This window comes from Glycine soja, chromosome 6 (assembly GCF_004193775.1).
Source record: "Glycine soja cultivar W05 chromosome 6, ASM419377v2, whole genome shotgun sequence".
Classification (NCBI taxonomy): Eukaryota; Viridiplantae; Streptophyta; class Magnoliopsida; order Fabales; family Fabaceae; genus Glycine; species Glycine soja.
Window position 1 is genome coordinate 46,839,209 of NC_041007.1, and position 20,685 is coordinate 46,859,893.

At 33.2% G+C, this 20,685-nt stretch overlaps 2 protein-coding genes across 2 annotated transcripts; both read right to left on the reverse strand.

Moving 5' to 3' along the window:
- Nucleotides 1–490: 490 nt before the first annotated feature.
- LOC114417312 lies at nt 491–4,544 on the reverse strand. The gene is made up of 5 exons (XM_028382464.1): nt 4,251–4,544; nt 3,791–3,882; nt 1,433–1,522; nt 907–1,346; nt 491–738 (listed from the first exon to the last, which is right to left on the reverse strand). Exons 1-4 carry the CDS (start codon nt 4,411–4,413, stop codon nt 951–953), a joined length of 741 nt encoding a protein of 246 aa, XP_028238265.1. The 5' UTR covers nt 4,414–4,544; the 3' UTR covers nt 491–738; nt 907–950.
- Nucleotides 4,545–5,525: 981 nt separating this feature from the next.
- LOC114417311 (aconitate hydratase, cytoplasmic-like) lies at nt 5,526–15,330 on the reverse strand. The gene is made up of 20 exons (XM_028382463.1): nt 14,868–15,330; nt 14,015–14,119; nt 13,676–13,836; nt 13,477–13,569; nt 12,574–12,759; nt 12,315–12,476; nt 11,988–12,132; nt 11,740–11,882; nt 11,598–11,654; nt 11,406–11,485; nt 11,221–11,296; nt 10,176–10,361; nt 9,934–10,001; nt 9,704–9,822; nt 9,333–9,454; nt 8,387–8,485; nt 7,400–7,879; nt 6,769–6,867; nt 6,409–6,651; nt 5,526–6,163 (listed from the first exon to the last, which is right to left on the reverse strand). Exons 1-20 carry the CDS (start codon nt 15,112–15,114, stop codon nt 6,095–6,097), a joined length of 2,940 nt encoding a protein of 979 aa, XP_028238264.1. The 5' UTR covers nt 15,115–15,330; the 3' UTR covers nt 5,526–6,094.
- Between the last annotated feature and the right edge of the window lie 5,355 nt (nt 15,331–20,685).

Genomic DNA, 20,685 nt, shown 5'->3' on the forward strand with positions numbered 1-20,685 from the left:
AAAAAAAAAAGCATATTTCACCACTAAGCAATTTAAATTCTCTAAAAAAAAAGACTTACCCCCATAAAGTTCCTCATCCAAAGACAACGTAAGGGCTTTTGATTGCCTTTGACCATGAGAGGCATAGAGGAGTTTCTTTATCTCCACATTTAAACTGATCGCCGTGTAAGTTTGCTGTCCCCTTATTCCACTTTTAGAATTTATTTTTTTGTTAAAATTCCACTTTTAGAATCTTGAGATTGTTAAAGCCCAATGTGGGGGATTTAGGCTAGGCTTAAAATCATCATTTGCTGTTGAGGCTTTTTTGTCTTCATCTTACTGTTCTTTCTCCTCAGTGGTTCATGCCTTAAAAAATGTTCCCCTCACCTAACTACCATATTGATTTTATTCAAATCTCTAATGTGTTTTCCACTATTCCTAGTTAACTTTATATTTCATTCATATTTCTTCCGAAAAAAAAAACAATGAATAATGTCTTGAATTGTACAAGTTAAGAGTCACCAAAACTCAAATGCATTTATTAAATGCAACAGTTACTTGCATGCAATTTGAGAGGGCAGCAAAAAAGCATGACCGAATGTCAGGTGCAAAATACTCCTTAAGTTGTGCCACAATTGTAATTATTAAGCCGATAATACATAACTACAATTAAGCAAAATCACATTTCTAAATGAAGTTCCTTATGACTGACAGACATATGGAAGTATGCCTCCAAGGTCGAATTATGCAAAGTTCCACCTGAAAATACATGTTATACATGTGTAAGAAAAATGGTCCTCAAGCATATTTTTTGAAAAGCTAAATATGACTCAACCCCAGGCAAACCCTGATTTACAGAGCACACCTGGCGCTAATAATTTGCAACAACAAAAAACTAAACATGAATCAAAGAGCAACGTAGATTACCTCAGGTTCAAACGTAAAGTTCAGGCGTCAGTTGCTGATTCAAATCATAAGAATAAATGACGAATTGCACTATACAGATGATAGGACACGGCTAAGGCAGAAATCTCCATGACAAGTAGGTTGAGTTTCGATGAATAAAATATGAACTGGTAGAAAGAGTCATAGGTGAGGCTAACCAAACCCAACTTCATATAGATCATATAAAAAACCAAAATGACACCAGCTAGGAAAGCTCCAGCAATTCTATTGAAAATTGAGAGGGTCGAAGAAAGTTGGGGCTGATAAAGAGGAAGATGAGGAGATAACGGACGAAAACCAGATGGGTTTGTCTCACTGGTTTTACTTGGGATGTCACTCATAAAACGTTTATGACCAATCATTCCCAATGTGCCAGCTTCCATACTTCTCTCAAAACTTCTAGCCATCACAGTATTGACTCCCTAATGAATGAAAATATGATCAGCCAAGTAACAGAAGCCAAATGGGCTCAACTCAATCACAGATAACTTATAATATAGGAACTCACCAATGGCATTTGACCCTGTGCAGCCCAAACTCTAGAGACATATCTAGCTCCAGCCAGCACATTGGTGTTCAGTCCAGAAGCTTTGTACCTCTGACAAAGGAGAACAATTCCACAGGAATTAGAAACTAAAAAGAGGTAAATTAATGATTGTGTACCACACTTTCAGGTATAATGATATGCACCAGTTCAATTTTTTTGTATTATAGAAAAAAGATAAGAAACAAAAAAATTATATTTGGGGCAAGATTAGACTGTGGATTTACATTCATAATTATACCTTCAATGTGTCCTCAAAAGAGAAGTACCAGTACCACTGAACCTAAAGATAACAAACAGTTCACAGCTCCATATGTCCTTGGCAAAACATAATGTTTTGCAATGCTTGCAATAAGAAATCACTTTTTTTTTATCAGCAATAAGAAACACTTGATAGTTGATACACACACAGAAGAAAAGGTGTGGAAATCTGGTTCCAGCTGACTGTTAGGATTATTATCTGATTCCTATTTTTATTAGATAATAATTCAGTAAATCATATCACATCAGTTTAGGTAATTTACATTTAAAAGTAGATCACTTAAGTTTAGGCAGTCTAGATTCTAGACTGCCTAGTGTCTAGCCCTGTTGAGGGGAGAAAATTTCTCCTTCCTTTTCTAGCTCTTAATTCCCTTGACACAGCTTGCTATTTATTGGCAACTATTTAGTCCAAATACAATCATCAATAGAACAAAAAAAAACTTTGTCCACAAAGTCTACAAAAAGAAATCACAACCTAGTTAGAGCATCATGCAGAAGGTTTAGCAAAATATTATTTTATCAATGATGGCAACAATCTTAGTTATCAATCCACATGGCAGTGTGTAATGGCTACTCCCAAAAACATTATAGTGGGATAGCAGATATCGGGAAACTGCTACAGAAAAATTATAAAGAATTATATTATATGTATAAAAATGCTCAAAAAATTAAACATACTCAATTAAAGACATAATAAAAAATTTAGAGGGCAGAAGAGAACACAAACAACTAAAATCAAAGATGAAAAATGTGTGAAATCCCAACAGTCACAATCTTGGATATAGAACAGAGAGGCACAGAGCACTGTAAGAGAACAGAGCGTTGCCACAGAAGCCATGATTGGCAGGAAACCAGACAATGTCACCAGAGAATTTCGGAGACAGCACCAGAAAGCAGTGGATGTGGGTGGTTCACTCAGCCAAAGAGCTGACAAAGTGACAAGATTCAATGAAAACTAGGGTTTCATTTTGAACCATTTGATTCAATTACTGGGGAGGGGGATGTTGATAATATTGACCACCAATCAAACACCCCTGAATGACAAAGTTAACAGTTTTGAAGGACAAATGGAGTTTTTCATCCCATTTACAAGTTGCATCCACTATTGAAGTATTAATGCCATGAAAAGTTGAAAACTCATTATGTCAGGCTGATAGCAACTATAGTATTGCAATTGCACAGGATTAACTACTATGACAACAAGTAGCAATCAGCATTTATTGCTCAGAACCACATATAAGATAATAAGCATAACATACAAGATAAAAATGTTAGGGGACCAAAACCCCAATGAATAGGTATGATGTAAATTAGTTTTGAAATTTAAGGTTTGGTTATCACTCAAAAATTGAAGGACCGGTTCTAATATCATAGTAGAAACTAGCTAAAAATAAACCTGTCATGAAGTTGCTTTCTACCAGCAATTTAAATCAAAGTAACATGTCTCCTTTTCTCTCTCTCTCTAACAATTTCAATTTTCAAATTCATATTTGTCGTTAATCCAGTCAAATTTCAGATTTCAAATTTTACCAAACCTCCCCAAAAGTTATGATAGTAACCAGAACTAGTGGACAACTAAACAACTACAGCAACTAACTTCAACTTCTGAGTCTAAAATACTTCATATGCATGACTAGAATCCATTAGTCTTATATCAACTTGAGAACATTTCAGCAGCTACAAAGTAAAGAGGGAGCAAAATGGTTACATCTAATCAGACTAATCTAAATAAATCAAAGTTGCAGCAGCAAAGACAACTTCTCTTAGGACCTATTTCGATAAAAATGAAATGAGTTTCTCCATAAAAGCTAAAACTAGCTTATGCATAAGTTAATTTGTTGAAGCTCTCTCGTAGTGCTAAGTGTTGTAGTCCTTCAGATAAGTGGGTCTCGAAACATTCCTTTTGGGCCTGGTAGGTGCTGTTGGTATTGCTATCATTACTTTACACAAGCGCAATTACTACAAGTTAAAGGTACATAAAACATAGTATTTGAAATCTCTTTATCAGTGACTTCACAGGGAACAACAAGCACAAGCAAGCGACACGAGAAAGACGCATACCGGAGAATTGGTCGCATCAGAATCACTGCCAAGCTTATTCGCGGGAACTTTGGGAAGACCAGTCAAGTTTCCACCGGAAGCGTTTTCCTTAGCTGAAACGGCATTAGCATCAAAAGAAACGACCAAATCAGAACAAAAAAAAAAATCTCAGCTCCAGCTATTAGAAACAAAATTAAGCTCGTAAAGCAACACAAATCACAAGATTCCACCAAATCTACGAAACGCGAATAAAGAAAATCCTCAATTAGAAAAAATCAAGACTGACAACCTATTTACTCTCTTCGCGTGATTATTACCGATAACCTATTTATTTCTGTTTCCTCAATTTACGTCGTTATCAGAACGGAAATTAAATAAATAAATAAAAAGGAAAATATCTTAATGGATTTGATGAGATAAAAAGCAACGAATAAACGAATTGAAAAAAGAAAAAAAAAAGTGAGGGGGAAAGGTGAAGCACCGAAAGGCATGGTGGCGGTGTTGCGGTGGAAGAGATCGGGGAGGGGAGAGATGGCTCCGATCTGAGGGCGAGGGAGAGAGGGGAAGGTTCTAGAAAGAGAAGAAGAGGAAGAGGAAGAGGAAGAGAGGAGCTTAGACTTGGTGGATCGGAGGAGCCACGACATGGTGGTGGTGATCGACGGAGATTGGAGGAATACTTGCGGGACGAGAGAAGAGAAAGCGACCAGTGAGATCGAGTGGGGGTGAAGTTGGTGATTTTTCTCGGGCGTGTGGAGAACCAACGTGAACTAGGGCTACGTGCCACGTCATCATGCTCTCATTTTTTATTTTTTTTTACAAGCAACACTTTTTTCATCTTTCTTTCTTGTCAGTGTGTTGAGAGCTAGAGCTGAAAAATGAGATAAATGAATTTTAAAATAATATGAGATTTATATTTTTACACTTGACTTGGATTTAAAATTTCCATCTTGGTTCATTTTCTTTTCATTCCTTTGGATAAACCATACTTCAACAAATTATACATAAGAGAGAGAAAAAAGAGATAAATTTAAAATTGAAATATAGTACCTACTTGGAGAAAAAAAATAAACACAAGATAATGTTGTATTAAATTGCTTATGCTTATGGCATCTCTAATATATGAATTAAAAATATAATAAATGAATGCCTAATAATTAATTGATGAATATATGAATTTAAATATTCATTAATGACATTATTCTTGTTATTAATACTCTTATGTCTGTTCTTTCTTCTAATTAATTGTTTATCAATACAAATAGGAATATTTTAGTCCAATTAATTAAATTATTATATATGAATCACATCTCTAAATTTTAAGTATTAATTATCTTAACCCTTCTTGCTCGAAACTCTTTTGCATTTCTATTTTATAAAAAAATTAACAATATAAAATAAAATTAGTTGTTAAATTAAATAATATTTTAATTTATAGTAGAATTGCATTTGTTAATAATAAAACTAACATGACATAAATTGAATTTTTTAAATTATTTTACTGTAAAGAAAATACCAAAAATACATGAATCATCGAGTCACAGTTACCCATCGATTTCATAAGATGACTCATCCGTTTCATAAGGTGCTTAGTCAAATCAGATCATACATATCTATTCCATCATCGATTTATTTAACAACTCGAACTAATTAGTGTTTGATTCCTGAATCAATAAGTCGAACCAACCAAGTCGAGTTTGATTACTATGGTATAAGGTGTGCAAGCATCCATACAAGTTAATCTTTATAAGAACAATTATAATATAACATAAGCTTCCTCAAATTCCTTAGCATATTAATCACTATAAACTATAAAGTATAGAGGTAATATGCTTCTTAAGACAATTTCAAATTTTGCCATAGTTTTACCCTAAAACTCAATTTGACAGAAAAAATGAGAGTTGCTTTTACAAACGTTCACAGAATGAAATTATTCAAACTTAAATTTCTAACCTAACCTTTCATTCAAACTCAATCTTATTCTATTCTCTACGTATTGTTCTACTATACTCAGCTTTTCATTGAATATCCAAGCGGAAGCCTTGAAAAGAAAGAAATTTTTACTACCTTAAACACTATACTTAGCAGACCAAGTGCCGCGCGCAATTGGCAGGGTTCACACTTCACGTCGGCTTTACACAATTGTCCCCATTTTCAAGGGGCTGTGTTATAGCACAATCAAATGAATCACTGTTTACTGGTCTGGTGTCAAAATCTCCCTCTAAAAAAGGGGATCTTTTCCTATCTCTGGGAAAATTATTCTCACATTTTACAACTTTAAAAGCATACTGGGACAATGACCTTGGAATTTTCCATCGACAATGGCCTTCACTGCTTAATGAGGTTCCTTATGACATATGGAAGTATGCCTCCATGGTTGAAGTAATCAAGTTCGACCTGAAAATACGACAGTGTTATGTTACACACCAATGAAGATATAAGGTTGATTGGATGGCTAAGAAAGAAGGAGAGGGAGGAAACGTCATGGGTTTGATCCTCCCTATAACAAAAATTAATAATTAATATTTGCCAATAAATAAAATGTTACACACTAATCCAAAGGTTATCATGGGAGCAAGTAGCTTTAGTAAGCAACCACGATAAAAGGTTCTAAAAATAGATCAATGAGAAGCTTAAACTACCTCAGTGTCAAAGCGTACTGTGCAGGTGAAAGATTTTCCATTATCGGTTGTGACTGTCACATCTTGGCCTGGCCTAATCTCACTGATTTTACTTGGTAGGTCAATTGAATAACGTTCATGACCAGTTAATCCCAATGTGTCCGCATCCTCACCAGGTTTGAAGCAAAGAGGAATGATACCCATTCCTACCAAGTTACTACGATGAATTCTCTCGAAACTCTTGGCTATCACAGCTTTGACTCCCTATTGTTGAAATGCAATTGTCATCAGCCACCAGGAATATTAACCTTTATGCTTTAAGAAAGAAAAATAGGAAATTCAATTTAATCGCAAGTTATTATAATATATAAAGGAACTCACCAGTAGCATTGGACCCTTGGCAGCCCAATCTCTAGAGCTTCCACTGCCATATTCAGCTCCAGCCAGCACAATGGTGTCTTGCCCAGAAGCCATGTATCTCTGCCATGAGAGAACAACTCCAGGGAATTAGAAACTCAAACAGAGCTAAAATTAATGATGGTCAATGGGATTCACTAATTCTCTTTTTTCTTTAGAAAGAGAGAGAAAGAAGAAAAAATGGAATTGTATTTAATGCATAATATGCAGGGGATTTAGATTTTAGAGCCACAATAACGCCCTCCACCACGTCATTAAAGGATTGCTACCAAATCATGAGATAATGTTCAGATGCCCTAGTCAGAATATCAAGCTTTGCAGAGCTTATAACTAAAAGTCTCTGTTATCTATTGGAACAAGCAAGACTCGATAGTTGATACATGTATGAAAGTAAACGAATTTCTTAGAAGTGTAGTAATTAAAAAAAATGTCAAAAAAACATTTTCTGCTAGTATTTTGAAAATAAAGAAAATCATCATCACCAGAAAATATTTATAGAATACACTAATACAGTATGTTTTGCCATTGGAAAAGCTCAAAAGCAGTAAATAAAAATATGCCATATTTGAGTAGGACATAGGAGGACATAACTCACCGTTGCTGCATCAAACACGTAAAGCTTTTCCCCTGTTGGAATGTGAACTGTCTTTGGACCAACTTCCCCTTTCAAGAGCTTGTTAACAAGGCGAATGTTGGCAAAAGTTCCCCTTGCCATCACCTCATCATTGCCACGACGACTTCCATAAGAATTGAAGTCCTTGCGTTCCACCCCACGCTCAACAAGGTATTTGGCAGCAGGACTATCCTTGTGAATGCTTCCGGCTGGAGAAATATGATCAGTGGTTATACTGTCACCAAAATTCAGCAGGCAATAAGCATCTTTTACACCATGAGGTCCAGGAGGATCCATCGTCATGTTCTTGAAGTATGGGGGTTCATGGATATATGTTGAGTTGAGATCCCATGAGTACAGAGCATCAGCAGGAACTTGTAGTTGATTCCACATTGGGTTCCCTTTGGTAATAGCCTCGTATGTACTTCGGAACATGTCAGGCAACACACTGGATTGGACAACCTACAAATAAAAGTCACCCAAAGTTAATTTTGCAATATATGACATAGTATATTTAGACTAAATTTTATATATTACGCAAATTTGATAGTCCACACACTCCAAACCAGGTAGAGGATATGACGGCATGGACGAATTGGTAGAGCAAATTAGTCAAGGGCCTTGGACTTGAAAGGTTTCCACTAGAAAGAATAAAGGGACACATGAAGGATCTCGATGAGGAAGTTAGTAACAGAAATGGAAAGAGAGAGAAGGATAGGAGCTAGCAAAGCTAGTTATAGGGGGGGATGAGAATTTTGATGCAAATTTCAGCAAATGTGTGGGGTTGGACTTGATTCTGGCAATTGGTGGATATTTTCTTGCATTTTTATTCACTACAATTACTAGTATATCCTTCTAGTGTCCAAGAGGTATTCACTGTTTCAGTGTAAATTCCTTAGTTTTATAAATTAAAAAAAAAAATCCAGAAGTTGAGTGTGCTTAGAATTATCAAAATTAGGCATCAATTACCTCAGCAATTTCTTCAGTAGATGGCCAGATATCCCCCAAGTAGACATTCTTTCCATCTTTCCCTGTCCCAATTGGCTCCTTCTCAAAGTCAATGTCAACCTGGAAATTTGACCCAAAGGTATATATGAAGGTTTTATTTTTTTAACTTAAATTTCATCATCATTTCAATAAAAATAAATAAAATAAGTATCCTTCCAACTAAAGAAGGTTCTAATAATTCTTACAGTCAATAAATAAAAGAACATTTGAAAATTGGAAAAATATTAGTTCATGATATTACATTATCTGTCACTGTCAGGAAAAAATATATGAATACCAAATTTCATGGTCAGACACTTTTTCTCTACACAAAAACAAAGACCAAAATAGTAGTGCCTATTTGATTTGAGAAAACAGGATTTTATTGTTTTCCATGCTTGTACAAATTTTTGAAAACATAAAACAAAGTGGCATTTTTTGCAATTATTTTTGAAGAAAAATGAAAACAAAATTTTTTTTATCAAACCAAACAGGTCCTTAATGTTTCATATGCACACACGTGCAATTATTATTGTATGTTTGAGTCCATAATTAGACTTCTGGATTACGTATCCAAAAAAGTTAGAAAAAAGCCACCATATTGGTTATGAGAAAAACTAGAAAGGATTGTACAAAGCATTTGTAATCTACTTGAGTCCAAATACATTACACATAGTCAAGTCTGCTTATTCAGACATACAAATGAGAATGATGCAGATTGTGTAACTAACTAGCAGTCAATAGACTCAACAGCTTGTGAGTAGCCTGCAATAATTTTATGATTTGTCTGTTTATTTACTTACAAAGAATGAATCAAATAACTATTACCCTTTACAAAGAGAGAAGAAAATCAGATAATATTATAGAAAAAGAAAGAACCAAAAAACAAATTATATACACATTATGATTATGAATTAGACATACATACCGTGCCAGCAAGAGCATAAGCAACAACTAGAGGAGGAGAAGCAAGGTAGTTAGCTCTTGTCAATGCATGTACTCGACCCTCAAAATTACGGTTCCCAGACAACACAGCAGCTGCTACAACGTCTGCATCATAACACAAAAAACGAAATCAACAAGGCAATATAAAGCAGAATATGTCTAGGAGACTAGAAGGGTATCTAAAGGTATAAAAAAGAAGAAAAAAAATATTCGAGGAAGCTAATATATAGCAGTGTGTCTAGGAGACTGGTAGGATATCTAAAAGTTACAATCAAGAAAATAATTATCTAAGAAAAGTAAGTGTTGCAGAGAAATCAGCTTCAGTTCAAGTTGTATTTTGTTACAAAATATGACCATTTTCTGAGATGGCAGAAGCAACGGACTCATCCAGCTCTCCTGAATTGCCAATACATGTAGTACAGCCAAATCCAACAATATGAAAACCTTGTTCATTTAGATATTTTTGCAGTCCACTGCCAATAAAACAGAAACAAATACAAAATTAGAATATATTTTCCCTAATTTGTGCAGAGGGGAAGTGACTACATTATAATACAAATCACTGCATAAGAAGCACAAAATACCTCTGGAGTAGATATTTTGTAACAACTCCAGAGCCTGGAGCAAGACTTGTTTTAACCCAAGGCTTGACCTGGCAAAACAGTGAAAACAGTAAACAATTAGAATCAAGAAAAGAAAAGAACCACACAATCTTTTCCTTTTATTATGCTAAGCGAAAAAAGACACCAGAAGATAAGGACTCCATCCTGAAAAGGAGAGAAGTAGCACTGTTACAGTTTTTGATATTATTCTATAAGTGCCTAACCTTCAAACCAAGCTCATGAGCCTTTTTTGCAACAAGACCAGCACCAAGCATTACACTTGGGTTTGATGTATTTGTACAGCTTGTGATTGCAGCAATCACAACACTGCCGTGCTTGAGCTCTGCTGGCTGCCCATGGAAATCAAATTTTGCAACTTTTCCTTGTGCCTCTTTTGGTATAGCAAATCCCTGTATATGAAATGCAGTATCTTATATTTATATAAGGTTCTCATCAGACAACAGTCAATGAAACATGGATGATTACACTTCTGCATATTCAATTACAATGAAGAAAAAATGTCTTATACTGTGGGAGATCCCCTCCAGCCATTTACATGGATCTCCCAAACACTCATTTTGACATCATTGCTGCTGTTAAGGTCCCCAGAACAAAGTCTTGCAAAAATAGGAACATGAGTCATAGATAAGAATGAACGAGTCTTGACTTTTTCAAAGGCCAGAAAACATATCATGCATAAGTGGTCACTAATAGCTTGGTGCTCAAGCTAGTGAGAGCCACCAAAAGTTGATAAATATAATGAACAGGTGAATGGAACAGAACTGATGTTGATGAAGACCCCGATATTAGTAAGATATCAACTGCTTCGGGCATTGAGTAAGTTGATGAAGCATTAAAAAAACGGGCCATGTATATTCTAAAGATGTTTGCAAATGACGTTAAACAATTTTAAAAAAATTGAGAAAAAGTGTTGATGTTTTATGTTTAGTTATTTTAACAAAATGATTTTAAGTTCGTGTGAGAAAACCAATTTGTATTAGAAGTAACAATTTCAACTATGAAAATCCATGTAAGCAACCATGGACAATGAAGCAATACTATTAGTTTGTCCATTACAGCAGACAAATACTGAAAGTGAGACTGAGAACCCAATTAGCATTTTATCACAAAAACAAATGGGTAGGAAATAGCAATTTTTCTTACAACTATCAACAGTTAATTTAACATATAGACTACAGAATTAATTTTTCTTCTTATAAGACCAAAACATAAAAAAATAAGGTTTTTTAATATCACAGTATTACTAACCTTAAACCCAACTTTGTTATCAAGACAAGCATGCCAGTCGGCCTTCATTTCTTTCAAAGGTACCCGATCATGTGGTCTACAAAGAATATCGTTTAGTATGAATTATTACATTGTTAATAGGATAAAAGTTGAAATAAAACCTACATAGCAATACAGGGAAACACATGAAAGATACAGGATCTTACCTCTTTGGTCCTGAAATGCATGGTTCAACATCAGAAAGGTTTAATTCAAGATATGATGAATACACTCTGTCTTGTTGTGGCTGAATTTATTGAAAATAAATTAGCATTGTATACCTCCAACATATATGTATGCATATGTCATTTTGTTAAAAAGGATAAGTGTATAGGGCAATGGCATTCTACTAATATTACCTCATTATAGTCAACAAACAGTTTGTTTGCCCTGAGATAAGACTCTATCATGGCCACCTGTATCAAGACAAAATGAAGATCAATAGATCTATAAGCACTTCACATCAGAATATGATAAATGAGTTTGATATATGGTACTTACAGTCTCATCACTTCTTCCTGTTAACTTGAGATACTGTAATGTAACATGATCCACAGGGAAGAAGCCCATGGTGGCACCATATTCAGGAGACATATTGGCAATAGTGGCCCTGTCAGCCAAAGATAATTCACCCATACCATCACCTAGAGAACAAAGCAAATAACTATTAATCAGCAAGGACAATCAGTATAAGTTGGAAAAAGGAAGGAAAAAATACGCAACAGTAGGCCTCAAGAGAATTTAATTACCATAAAATTCAACAAATTTCCCCACAACACCATGCTTTCTGAGAATTTGAGTCACAGTTAGAACTAAGTCTGTTGCTGTAACACCATTGTGTAGTTTTCCAGATAACTTGAACCCAACAACACCAGGCAAAACCATGCTCAGAGGCTGTTAAGTATCATAGCACACAGCAAATCAATCATCACACTTTAAGATAAAGAAAATAAATAAACACTTCTAGAGAGTCATATGCGCCATCAAAATTCATTAATCAGTCGTGTTTTGAATAGAATTAAGATTGGCATTCATGGCATTACATGTTTATATATCAAGATCACAGGGTAATTTACCTGACCAAGCATTGCTGCCTCAGCTTCAATACCTCCAACTCCCCATCCAGCAACACCAAGCCCGTCTATCATAGTTGTATGTGAATCAGTCCCAACTACACTGTCAGGATAGAGTAGGCCCTCATTGTTGAATACAACCCTTCCAAGATATTCAAGATTGACCTGGAATTCCAGACATCAACCACAAGTCCCCAACATTAATGATAAAAAGAACAATTAAATTCCATAAATCATTTTGCATCTTTGTTTCCAAACTTACCTGATGTACTATACCAGAACCAGGAGGAACAACAAGCATGTTAAGGAATGCAGTTGACCCCCATTTAAGAAAAGCAAACCTCTCCTTGTTTCTCTGAAATTCAAGCTCCATATTGGCCTGCACTGCATTATCTGACCTTGTAACATCAACTTGAACTGAATGATCAATGACAAGATCCACAGGAACCTGTCCACAATTATAGCTTAGAAGTTAGAGTACTTCTAACAAGCATAAAATATAAGAAAAATATGTCTAATACGGTGTTTTCTCAAACCCAATAACTACATAGAAAATGGAGTTAGTTGACAAATTTTGTGTGGGTAGTCACTCAAACTTTGAAGTACTTTTAAGTCAAACTAGTTTAGAAGAATTTCCATCATGTTTTATTTATATGAAGTTTTCCCCACTAGTCTCCTCTTCTTCCTCTACTGTCTACAATTTCAAAAATGATTCACCACACAATATTTGTCATTAAATTAATCAAACTTTAGACATGTAAGTATAATTTGACATTTAAGATACTAGTTCTATCTTGATTAGTTCTGACCCTTATAAAAAGATTGTCAAACTCCACCAAAAGCTATAAAAATAAACTAGGGCAACTATATATATTGGAAAATATTTTTCAGATACTATCAATTACAGAACTTTTAGCAGCTATAATATAAAGATGGCATAAATGGCTACATCTAGATAAAAGCTAATTTTTCTTAAATGAAGGAGATTCAAAACTTTTTTTAGTGTGAATAACAAATAAGATGTAATATTACAGAAGGAATTATGAGTTCAAAGTACATGTATTACTCCCTGATGTAGAGTTAAAAATTTGAAATCTCTTTGGTGATTGTGATCAATGAATTTATACAGAGCAAAAGCACATGCTAGAGTAAGAAAGAAGCATACCAGAGGGTTGATCTTATTTGAATCACTGCCAAGCTTATTCATAGCATCACGCATGCAGGCCAGGTCAACAACAGCCGGGACTCCAGTAAAATCCTGGGGAAAGGAAATAAGTTCAAAAGAACAAAACATATTACTCATTATCACCCATGCCTAGCATAGCTATTTCAATATATCCAGGTTCCAGAAGTTAACAAGATACCTGCAAGAGAACACGAGCGGGCTTGAAAGGAATTTCAACTTGCTTCGTAGAATTATTTTCCCAGTCGAGAATCTTCTCAACATCTTCTTTTTTGACTTGAAAATTGTCACAATTACGAATGGCAGATTCAAGGAGAATTCTGATGGAGTATGGTAACCTGTCTGTTTTATACAGGCAAAAAAGTTGATACCATCAGTAACAAAACTGTCACACACGACACAATATAAAAGAAACATGAAATTACCAACATCATGTATTTTAATCAAGACTCCATCACATTTAACAAATAACATGTTCAAACCATAAACAAAATCAGGTTAAGCAAAGTTAGCAAATTACCAATTCTCGGATCATTGAGAGAAGGAAGACTGTAGAACTTTCCAAACTCGCCACCACCAGGCTTTGGGAGACTGGTCAAGTTTCCCTTGAAAGGATTTTCATTGGCTGAAATGAACAATAATAGAATACAAAATTCAGCACCAGACATTAGAAACATACTCGTGCATTATAAATATAAATTCACACAATGACAGCAAGATAATGCAAATTACACTACTCACTCAACCAAACGGGATACATTAAATCCTTGATTTTAAAGAGTTTAATAGACATACACTGTCACATGTAAAAGTTTTTACACTTGCTAATGGCTATCAATAAGAAATTTTCTTTTTTTTCTGTAAAAGTCAACGATCTTATCATTTTTTTTTTGTTGACCATGACATTTGTACCAAGTTATCACTACCGAAAACAGGGACAAATTGGACAAATCTTCGTCAAAATCATGAGTGTATACAAGGTGGGGCAATATTATCATATATGATAGTATATGATTAGACGACGGTTTAGTGTAAAAAAAAAACATTTACACTGAAGGTGGATATATTATTTATTCTTTTAAAAAACTGGGGAAAAAAATCACTACAACGGTCAACGCATACTCGAATAGGAAAGCTAAACAGAATACAAAAGAATAGATACGAAAATGCAAAATTCAAAACGTAAATGGAAAAATTAACAAATAAGAGGTCAAAAAAATAAAATAAAAGCCAAAGGGTCTAGCTGAGTGACTTGGTTGAGTAGGTGCGTGAGTTGTTATGAATTCTCTCACATTTTCTTCAATTCCTAAGAATAAAAAATTAAAAGAAAGGAAACGCTTCAAAAATTGTGAGAGAAAGGAGTTGTGAAGCACCCATGGTAGCGATTTGGCGATGGAAGCGTTCGACGACGGGAGCGACGGCGGTGATCGGAGGACGGGGAGAGAGCGGAGAGGTGGAATGGAGGCGGTGGCTCCAGCGCGGAACGGAGCAGCGGAGGAGGGAAGGAGCGGCGGAGAAGGAAGAAGTGCGGGAAGCGAAGGCTCTAGAAGGAGAAGGAGAGGGAAAGAAGAGTTTAGGCCTGGTTGCTCTGAGGAGCGAAGAGGCCGTTGTTATATACATGTTGGTGACGATCAGTGATCACGCATTCGGAGGCAGGAAGGATAAGGATGGGTGGTGGCGGTTTTGTTTTGTGGCGTCTTTTGCTGCAACGACAACGATAGAGAGATGGAAGGGTGTGTGAATTTGAACTAGGGCTGCGTGCCTTCGTGATGACAATTGATTGGGATGTTATAGCAATGGCAACATTGAGGCTGAGCTCTATTAACTACTACTGTGAGGTGACATAAACTATGCTACTTGTCTACCAAGTACCCTTTTTAAATATATATGAAATTAAGATAGAGACTCTTTAGTTAAAAAAAGTAAGATTTATCAAAAATGTATTTTTTTAATAAATTTTAATCAATAAAAAAAGTGCATAGAAAAATAGAAATTAATAGATACTTTGAATCAACGTTGTTTATGATTTTATTTAATCTCTATGTGACACATAATATAGTTTCCATAATTTATGAAAAAAATAATTATATTTAATGTAACGATGAGTTGAGAGCTTGTTAATATTTATTATTATGAAGAATTGAGTTTAAGTGTTTAGCTAATATTTTAGTTTGTGTAATAAATAATATAAGTATTTATTTATATAACTAAAATTTATAATCATGAATATTTTTTAATATATAAATTATATTAAAACTGTGAAAAAAAATAGATAATTTTAATTTTATAATAGTTTTTAAGGATATGGATTTAACAGTTTTTAAACGATCATAACTAAAAGGCTAGAAATTATAAATTTAAGAACTAAAATTAGATTTCTAAACTATAAAAGACTAAAAAAAAAAGTTGTAGTAATGATAAAGAATAAAAGGATTTTCTTTTATTCTAGAAAATGTAAGATAGAATTTTACAATAATTTATATATTTTATTCAATCAAGAAGTTAAACCTCCTTAACTAAAAGGATAATTTAAAAGTTAAGAAAATGATTATAACGTTTACGGTTAGAAGAAAATATATAAAAAATAATATTATTAATGCATTGCTATTTATTATTTGTGTCCATAATTTGTAATTTTATTCCCATAATTAACGTGTATAAATGTTTTTAGATGCTCCATAAGTGATATAAGTTAAAATGAAAAAAAAAAGTACTACTAAATTTTTGGGGTACATCAAATAAATACTTTGAAAGAATTATTGAATGATAATATTGAAATCGAAATTTTGATTAATTTTTTATCTATAAAAATCAAAAATAACATTAAAAGATTTATAATACTCATTTACACGTTTTATTTAATCAAACTGAATTAGTTTTTGACTAATTAAATATTATTATTATATTTTATTGTCTGTTATTTCTTTTATTTAAATTTCAAAAGCTAAATGTCAGTGATAATATTATTGTGATTCTTAATTAAGATTATTTAAAAACATATTTTACATTTGACTTTACAAATTATTTTAAATGTAAAAAATAAAAAGAATCGTGCATCATTTAATATTTATGCATTCTTGAGTAATTGATAATTCATTCTATTTCTAGGATCAATTATAAAGTTGTCGTAGACGTAACTAACCTCTATATTAGATGCCCCTATATATCAAACCAAATCAGATTAATAGAAAGACGACAAAGTACATTTAATTTTAGTTTGTCTAATGCAAAGTGCCCTATATACAACGTTGATTATTTCTAAGTCAGCTCTCTCAAATAGGTTGCGTAATCTTAATTTTTTGTTTCTTTTTTTAAAAAAAAAAGATTTTTTTTTATTTTGCTATGATAAAACGAGGTGGAATTTTGTTAGGTTTTTAAAATTTGTAATGATAAATTAATGAGCTATATACCAGCTAATCGTTATTGAAACAATGTTATATTAATAACAATCAATTAATGAGAATTAAAATTATTTTACTGTTGAAAATGCTATCCGGTGAACTTTACCTATTTTCAATTTTAATAACTACTAGTTATTTAGAAAAAAGACCAAGGGATATATATACTATATAAAATTTAATATTTTTATTTCTTGACTGTGTCATTTTTCTGTCTTTAAGTTTTCTTCATCTTCAAAATAAATAAAAAAATCTTTTAAAGACATAAAGTTATTATCAATTTTACATTCGGTCTTTTTAAAAAGTTAGATTTTTTTTAAATAAAAGGTTTGCTTTCGGCCCTAAAATTCTTACACACGTCCCTGGGGGCAGGGTGCCCAGCACAAACGTTGACATTTCTCTACATTTTTTTTATCTGTGGTCCTATGTACAATAAATAATTATCTAATTTATCAGTATATTATATAATCTTTGATGATATATATAAAAAGTAATTATCTAATTCATCATAGTATCATTTTACTACCTCTCGGATTAAGGTTGTCCTTCTCGATGCACCTAGTATATTAGTATCATTTTTAATGTTCCCATTAAATTTGGGTTGAATTATTTCAGGTTTTTATTTAGTAATGCTGCTAGTGTAACTATTGTTAGTAGTTTATTATCATGTTCATTAAAATTATTTCACTAGCTATATTGGTACAAATATGTTGGTTGAGGTGTCTCAACATATTTGTGAAGAACTTTCCAGGGTAGCGAAGAGGCAATCCAATTTCCATTTCCATTTTCATTTTGCCTTGATTTCAATAAGTTGATTAGGAGTAACATGTTGGTATTTAAAAAACAAAGAGACTTAATTTCTTAAAGGTAACTCACCAAACGAAAATTCTTAAATATTCCAAAATCATCGCCTTATTAGAAAATTAATATTCTAAGAATTAAAAAAAAACATATATGAATCCATAACAACAATATAAATAGTCATAGTTGTAATTAAATAAAAATAAATAAACTTTTAACGGTTGACATAGAGAACAATTAATATAATGATTTTTCTCAATTAAATTATTAGATTACTTAAATTAGATTTTATGTTTCTCTTTCAAATGAAATAATGAGATGTAATTTTGATTTTGGTGTGTTGAGTGCTATATAATCATGTTTATTGCTTAGAACTTTAGACTATTAAAATTTTTATTATCTCTTAAGGGATAAATTTAGATTTCACTCATTGATATGTCAATTTCCTATTGGTAGTCTAATAAGCTCCCTAAATTACATCACAAATATATTAACCCATATAAGTGTGATGAAGGCTATGGTGGGTCAATTGAATAGTCATAATCACTAAATATACCTTAATGTCACATATGATTTGATGTGATTATTTAGCATTTATGATATATTAAGCCTTGTTTTACCTTAAGATTATGGTGAATTGTGAATAATCACATAGGAACTTTATAATTTAAGTCTTTAGGACTTTTTGAAGTTTTTTGTGGAGATTTTGCAAGAATTTAAGTCAGGTGAAGAAACCAAGTCTTCTCACTTAAGTGAGGCATGTTGTGCACTTAATTGAGCCAAGTCAAAATCAAAATGAGGAGACATTGACATGCCTTGCTCAAGCGAGTCATCTTGAGCACATGAGCGAGATGAATCATGAAGATAATGAATGTAGTTGAGCTTGCTTAAGCTTAAGCAAGGTGGGGCTTAAGCAAACCAAGTTAGAGAGTCAACTTCAATTCACTAGAGGTCCTCACTTAAGCTCAAGCCATAAGAGGCTTGAGCAAGATAAATAAAGTAAAGGAAGAACATGAAGACCTCACTTAAGCAGGGATAGTCAGTAGTTGAACTAAGATTTTATCAAAAGGCCTTGCTTGAGCAAGATGATTCATAAACTTAAGCAAGCCTCTCGCATAAGGCCTAAGCCCATATCATAATATAAAGGAATTGAGTTGCGATTAAAGGGTTTGCTAGTGCGATTTGAGCTAAGATATATGAGAAATAAGGCAACTACTTTTCAGGACTTTAGACTAGATTCATTACCTCGTTGTTATTTCTGCTTCTTGAAATTGTAATCAAGTTATAAGTAGCTAATCACCTCACCTATCAAGGTTGGATGGGCTAATCTTGAATTCATGTAATTTTCTCCAATTCATCTTCTTCTTATTCTCTCAATGCTCATAATTGAGGAAGAATACCTACTTGGGATTGATTTCAGACATAGGTAAATACCAATCAAACTCATTGTGATTCTTAAACATTAAGGTTGGTTATTTGGATTAGTTGATCAAGATATTGATCATTAATCCAAATAACTTAGAGTCTTTCACTCAAGACATCAAGGTTAGAAATACAACTATCAATTAGAAATAAAATACGTCATTAACTAACTAATTTAAGAATTATTGTATAAAAGGAAAAATCGAGTCCAATCCCGATTGTCCGAACTATCAATTTCACAATACTATTACAATTGGTTTGCTCAATCTTCCCTTTACTTGTTTTTATTTTATGCATTCAACACAACCATTTGATAACTATATTTTATAAACTTGAATTTTTAATTCCTAATTGTCTGATTATACATTAGTCCTTTAAAAAATAACTTAAACACAATTCCAATTACTACTTCAAAACTTAGTTACACCTAACTACATGAAAAATTCATAACAATAAATTGTGGTCCAATTTTGTATATTGTAAAATTAATATCATTCAGTTATAATCTCATTCACACAGTTATATGGTGTACCTTATACACAAGTTTTTTTTTTTTCTTTTCTCTTTCTCCCCTCTCTTCCATAAGTTTTCCTTCCACTTGGTGAACAACCTCTTCTATGTCAACTCCTTGCTAGTAAGGGGAACCCCATTTCAGGCACGGTTGAAAATCGTTGGCAAGAAGCTCCAACAACTACCACATATGTTCAGTTGACTCCTAAAGCTCCTATTCTGCTTTGACACCGACGTGGTAGTGGAGGAGACTAAATGGATTTATCCATTAGTTAGCTTGAACTCTACATATGGAGGTTACATTTGTTGTAATCAACGTGACTAAAGCTTGTGAGTGCGATGTTCGTCAATGGTAGTTCATCGTCACTAATGTTTAAAGGGCATAAAAAAGGAGAACATTAGAGATAAGAATGGTGATATAAGATATGGGTGGTAAACTTGTGCCTGTACAATGATGAATGATTCCTTAGTTAATTCCATGTTGCCGACAAATCATGGCCTTAGTATGTTGATTAGATTTTAGGTTGTCATTGGAACTAATTTCTCTTTGAATTTTATTGTTGCTATTATTGAATTGAGAACAAAAAGTGTAAATAAAAAGGATGGCCACATATATATGCTCACAGAGTGCTTTGCTTGTAATTAATGGCATAAAGACCAACTTTTCCCACTCTCTTAGGCCAATCTGTTAGATAATGGTAGTTGGACAAGTAGTGAAATAAAAAAAAATAGATAGTAAACTGAAAAACAAATATATTAAAAACATGAAAAAATATTAAGTTTTTTTTTATCAAAAGTATAAAATATAGGCAAAGTTGCATTTTTGGTCTTCCTAGTTGTCTCCAATTTTGATTTTGGTCCCCTTTAAAATTAGTCACATTTAATCCTCCAATTATGTCCAATTCCGTAAATATGGTCCCAAAGTCTAGATTTAAACATTAACCGTTACAAATAAATATTGACTGTCATGTGTCACGTTCTAATTGGACGATAACTATCACATGTCACGTTCTGATTGAACGTTAACAACAACAATACATTTTCATCGTCCATAGAGTCA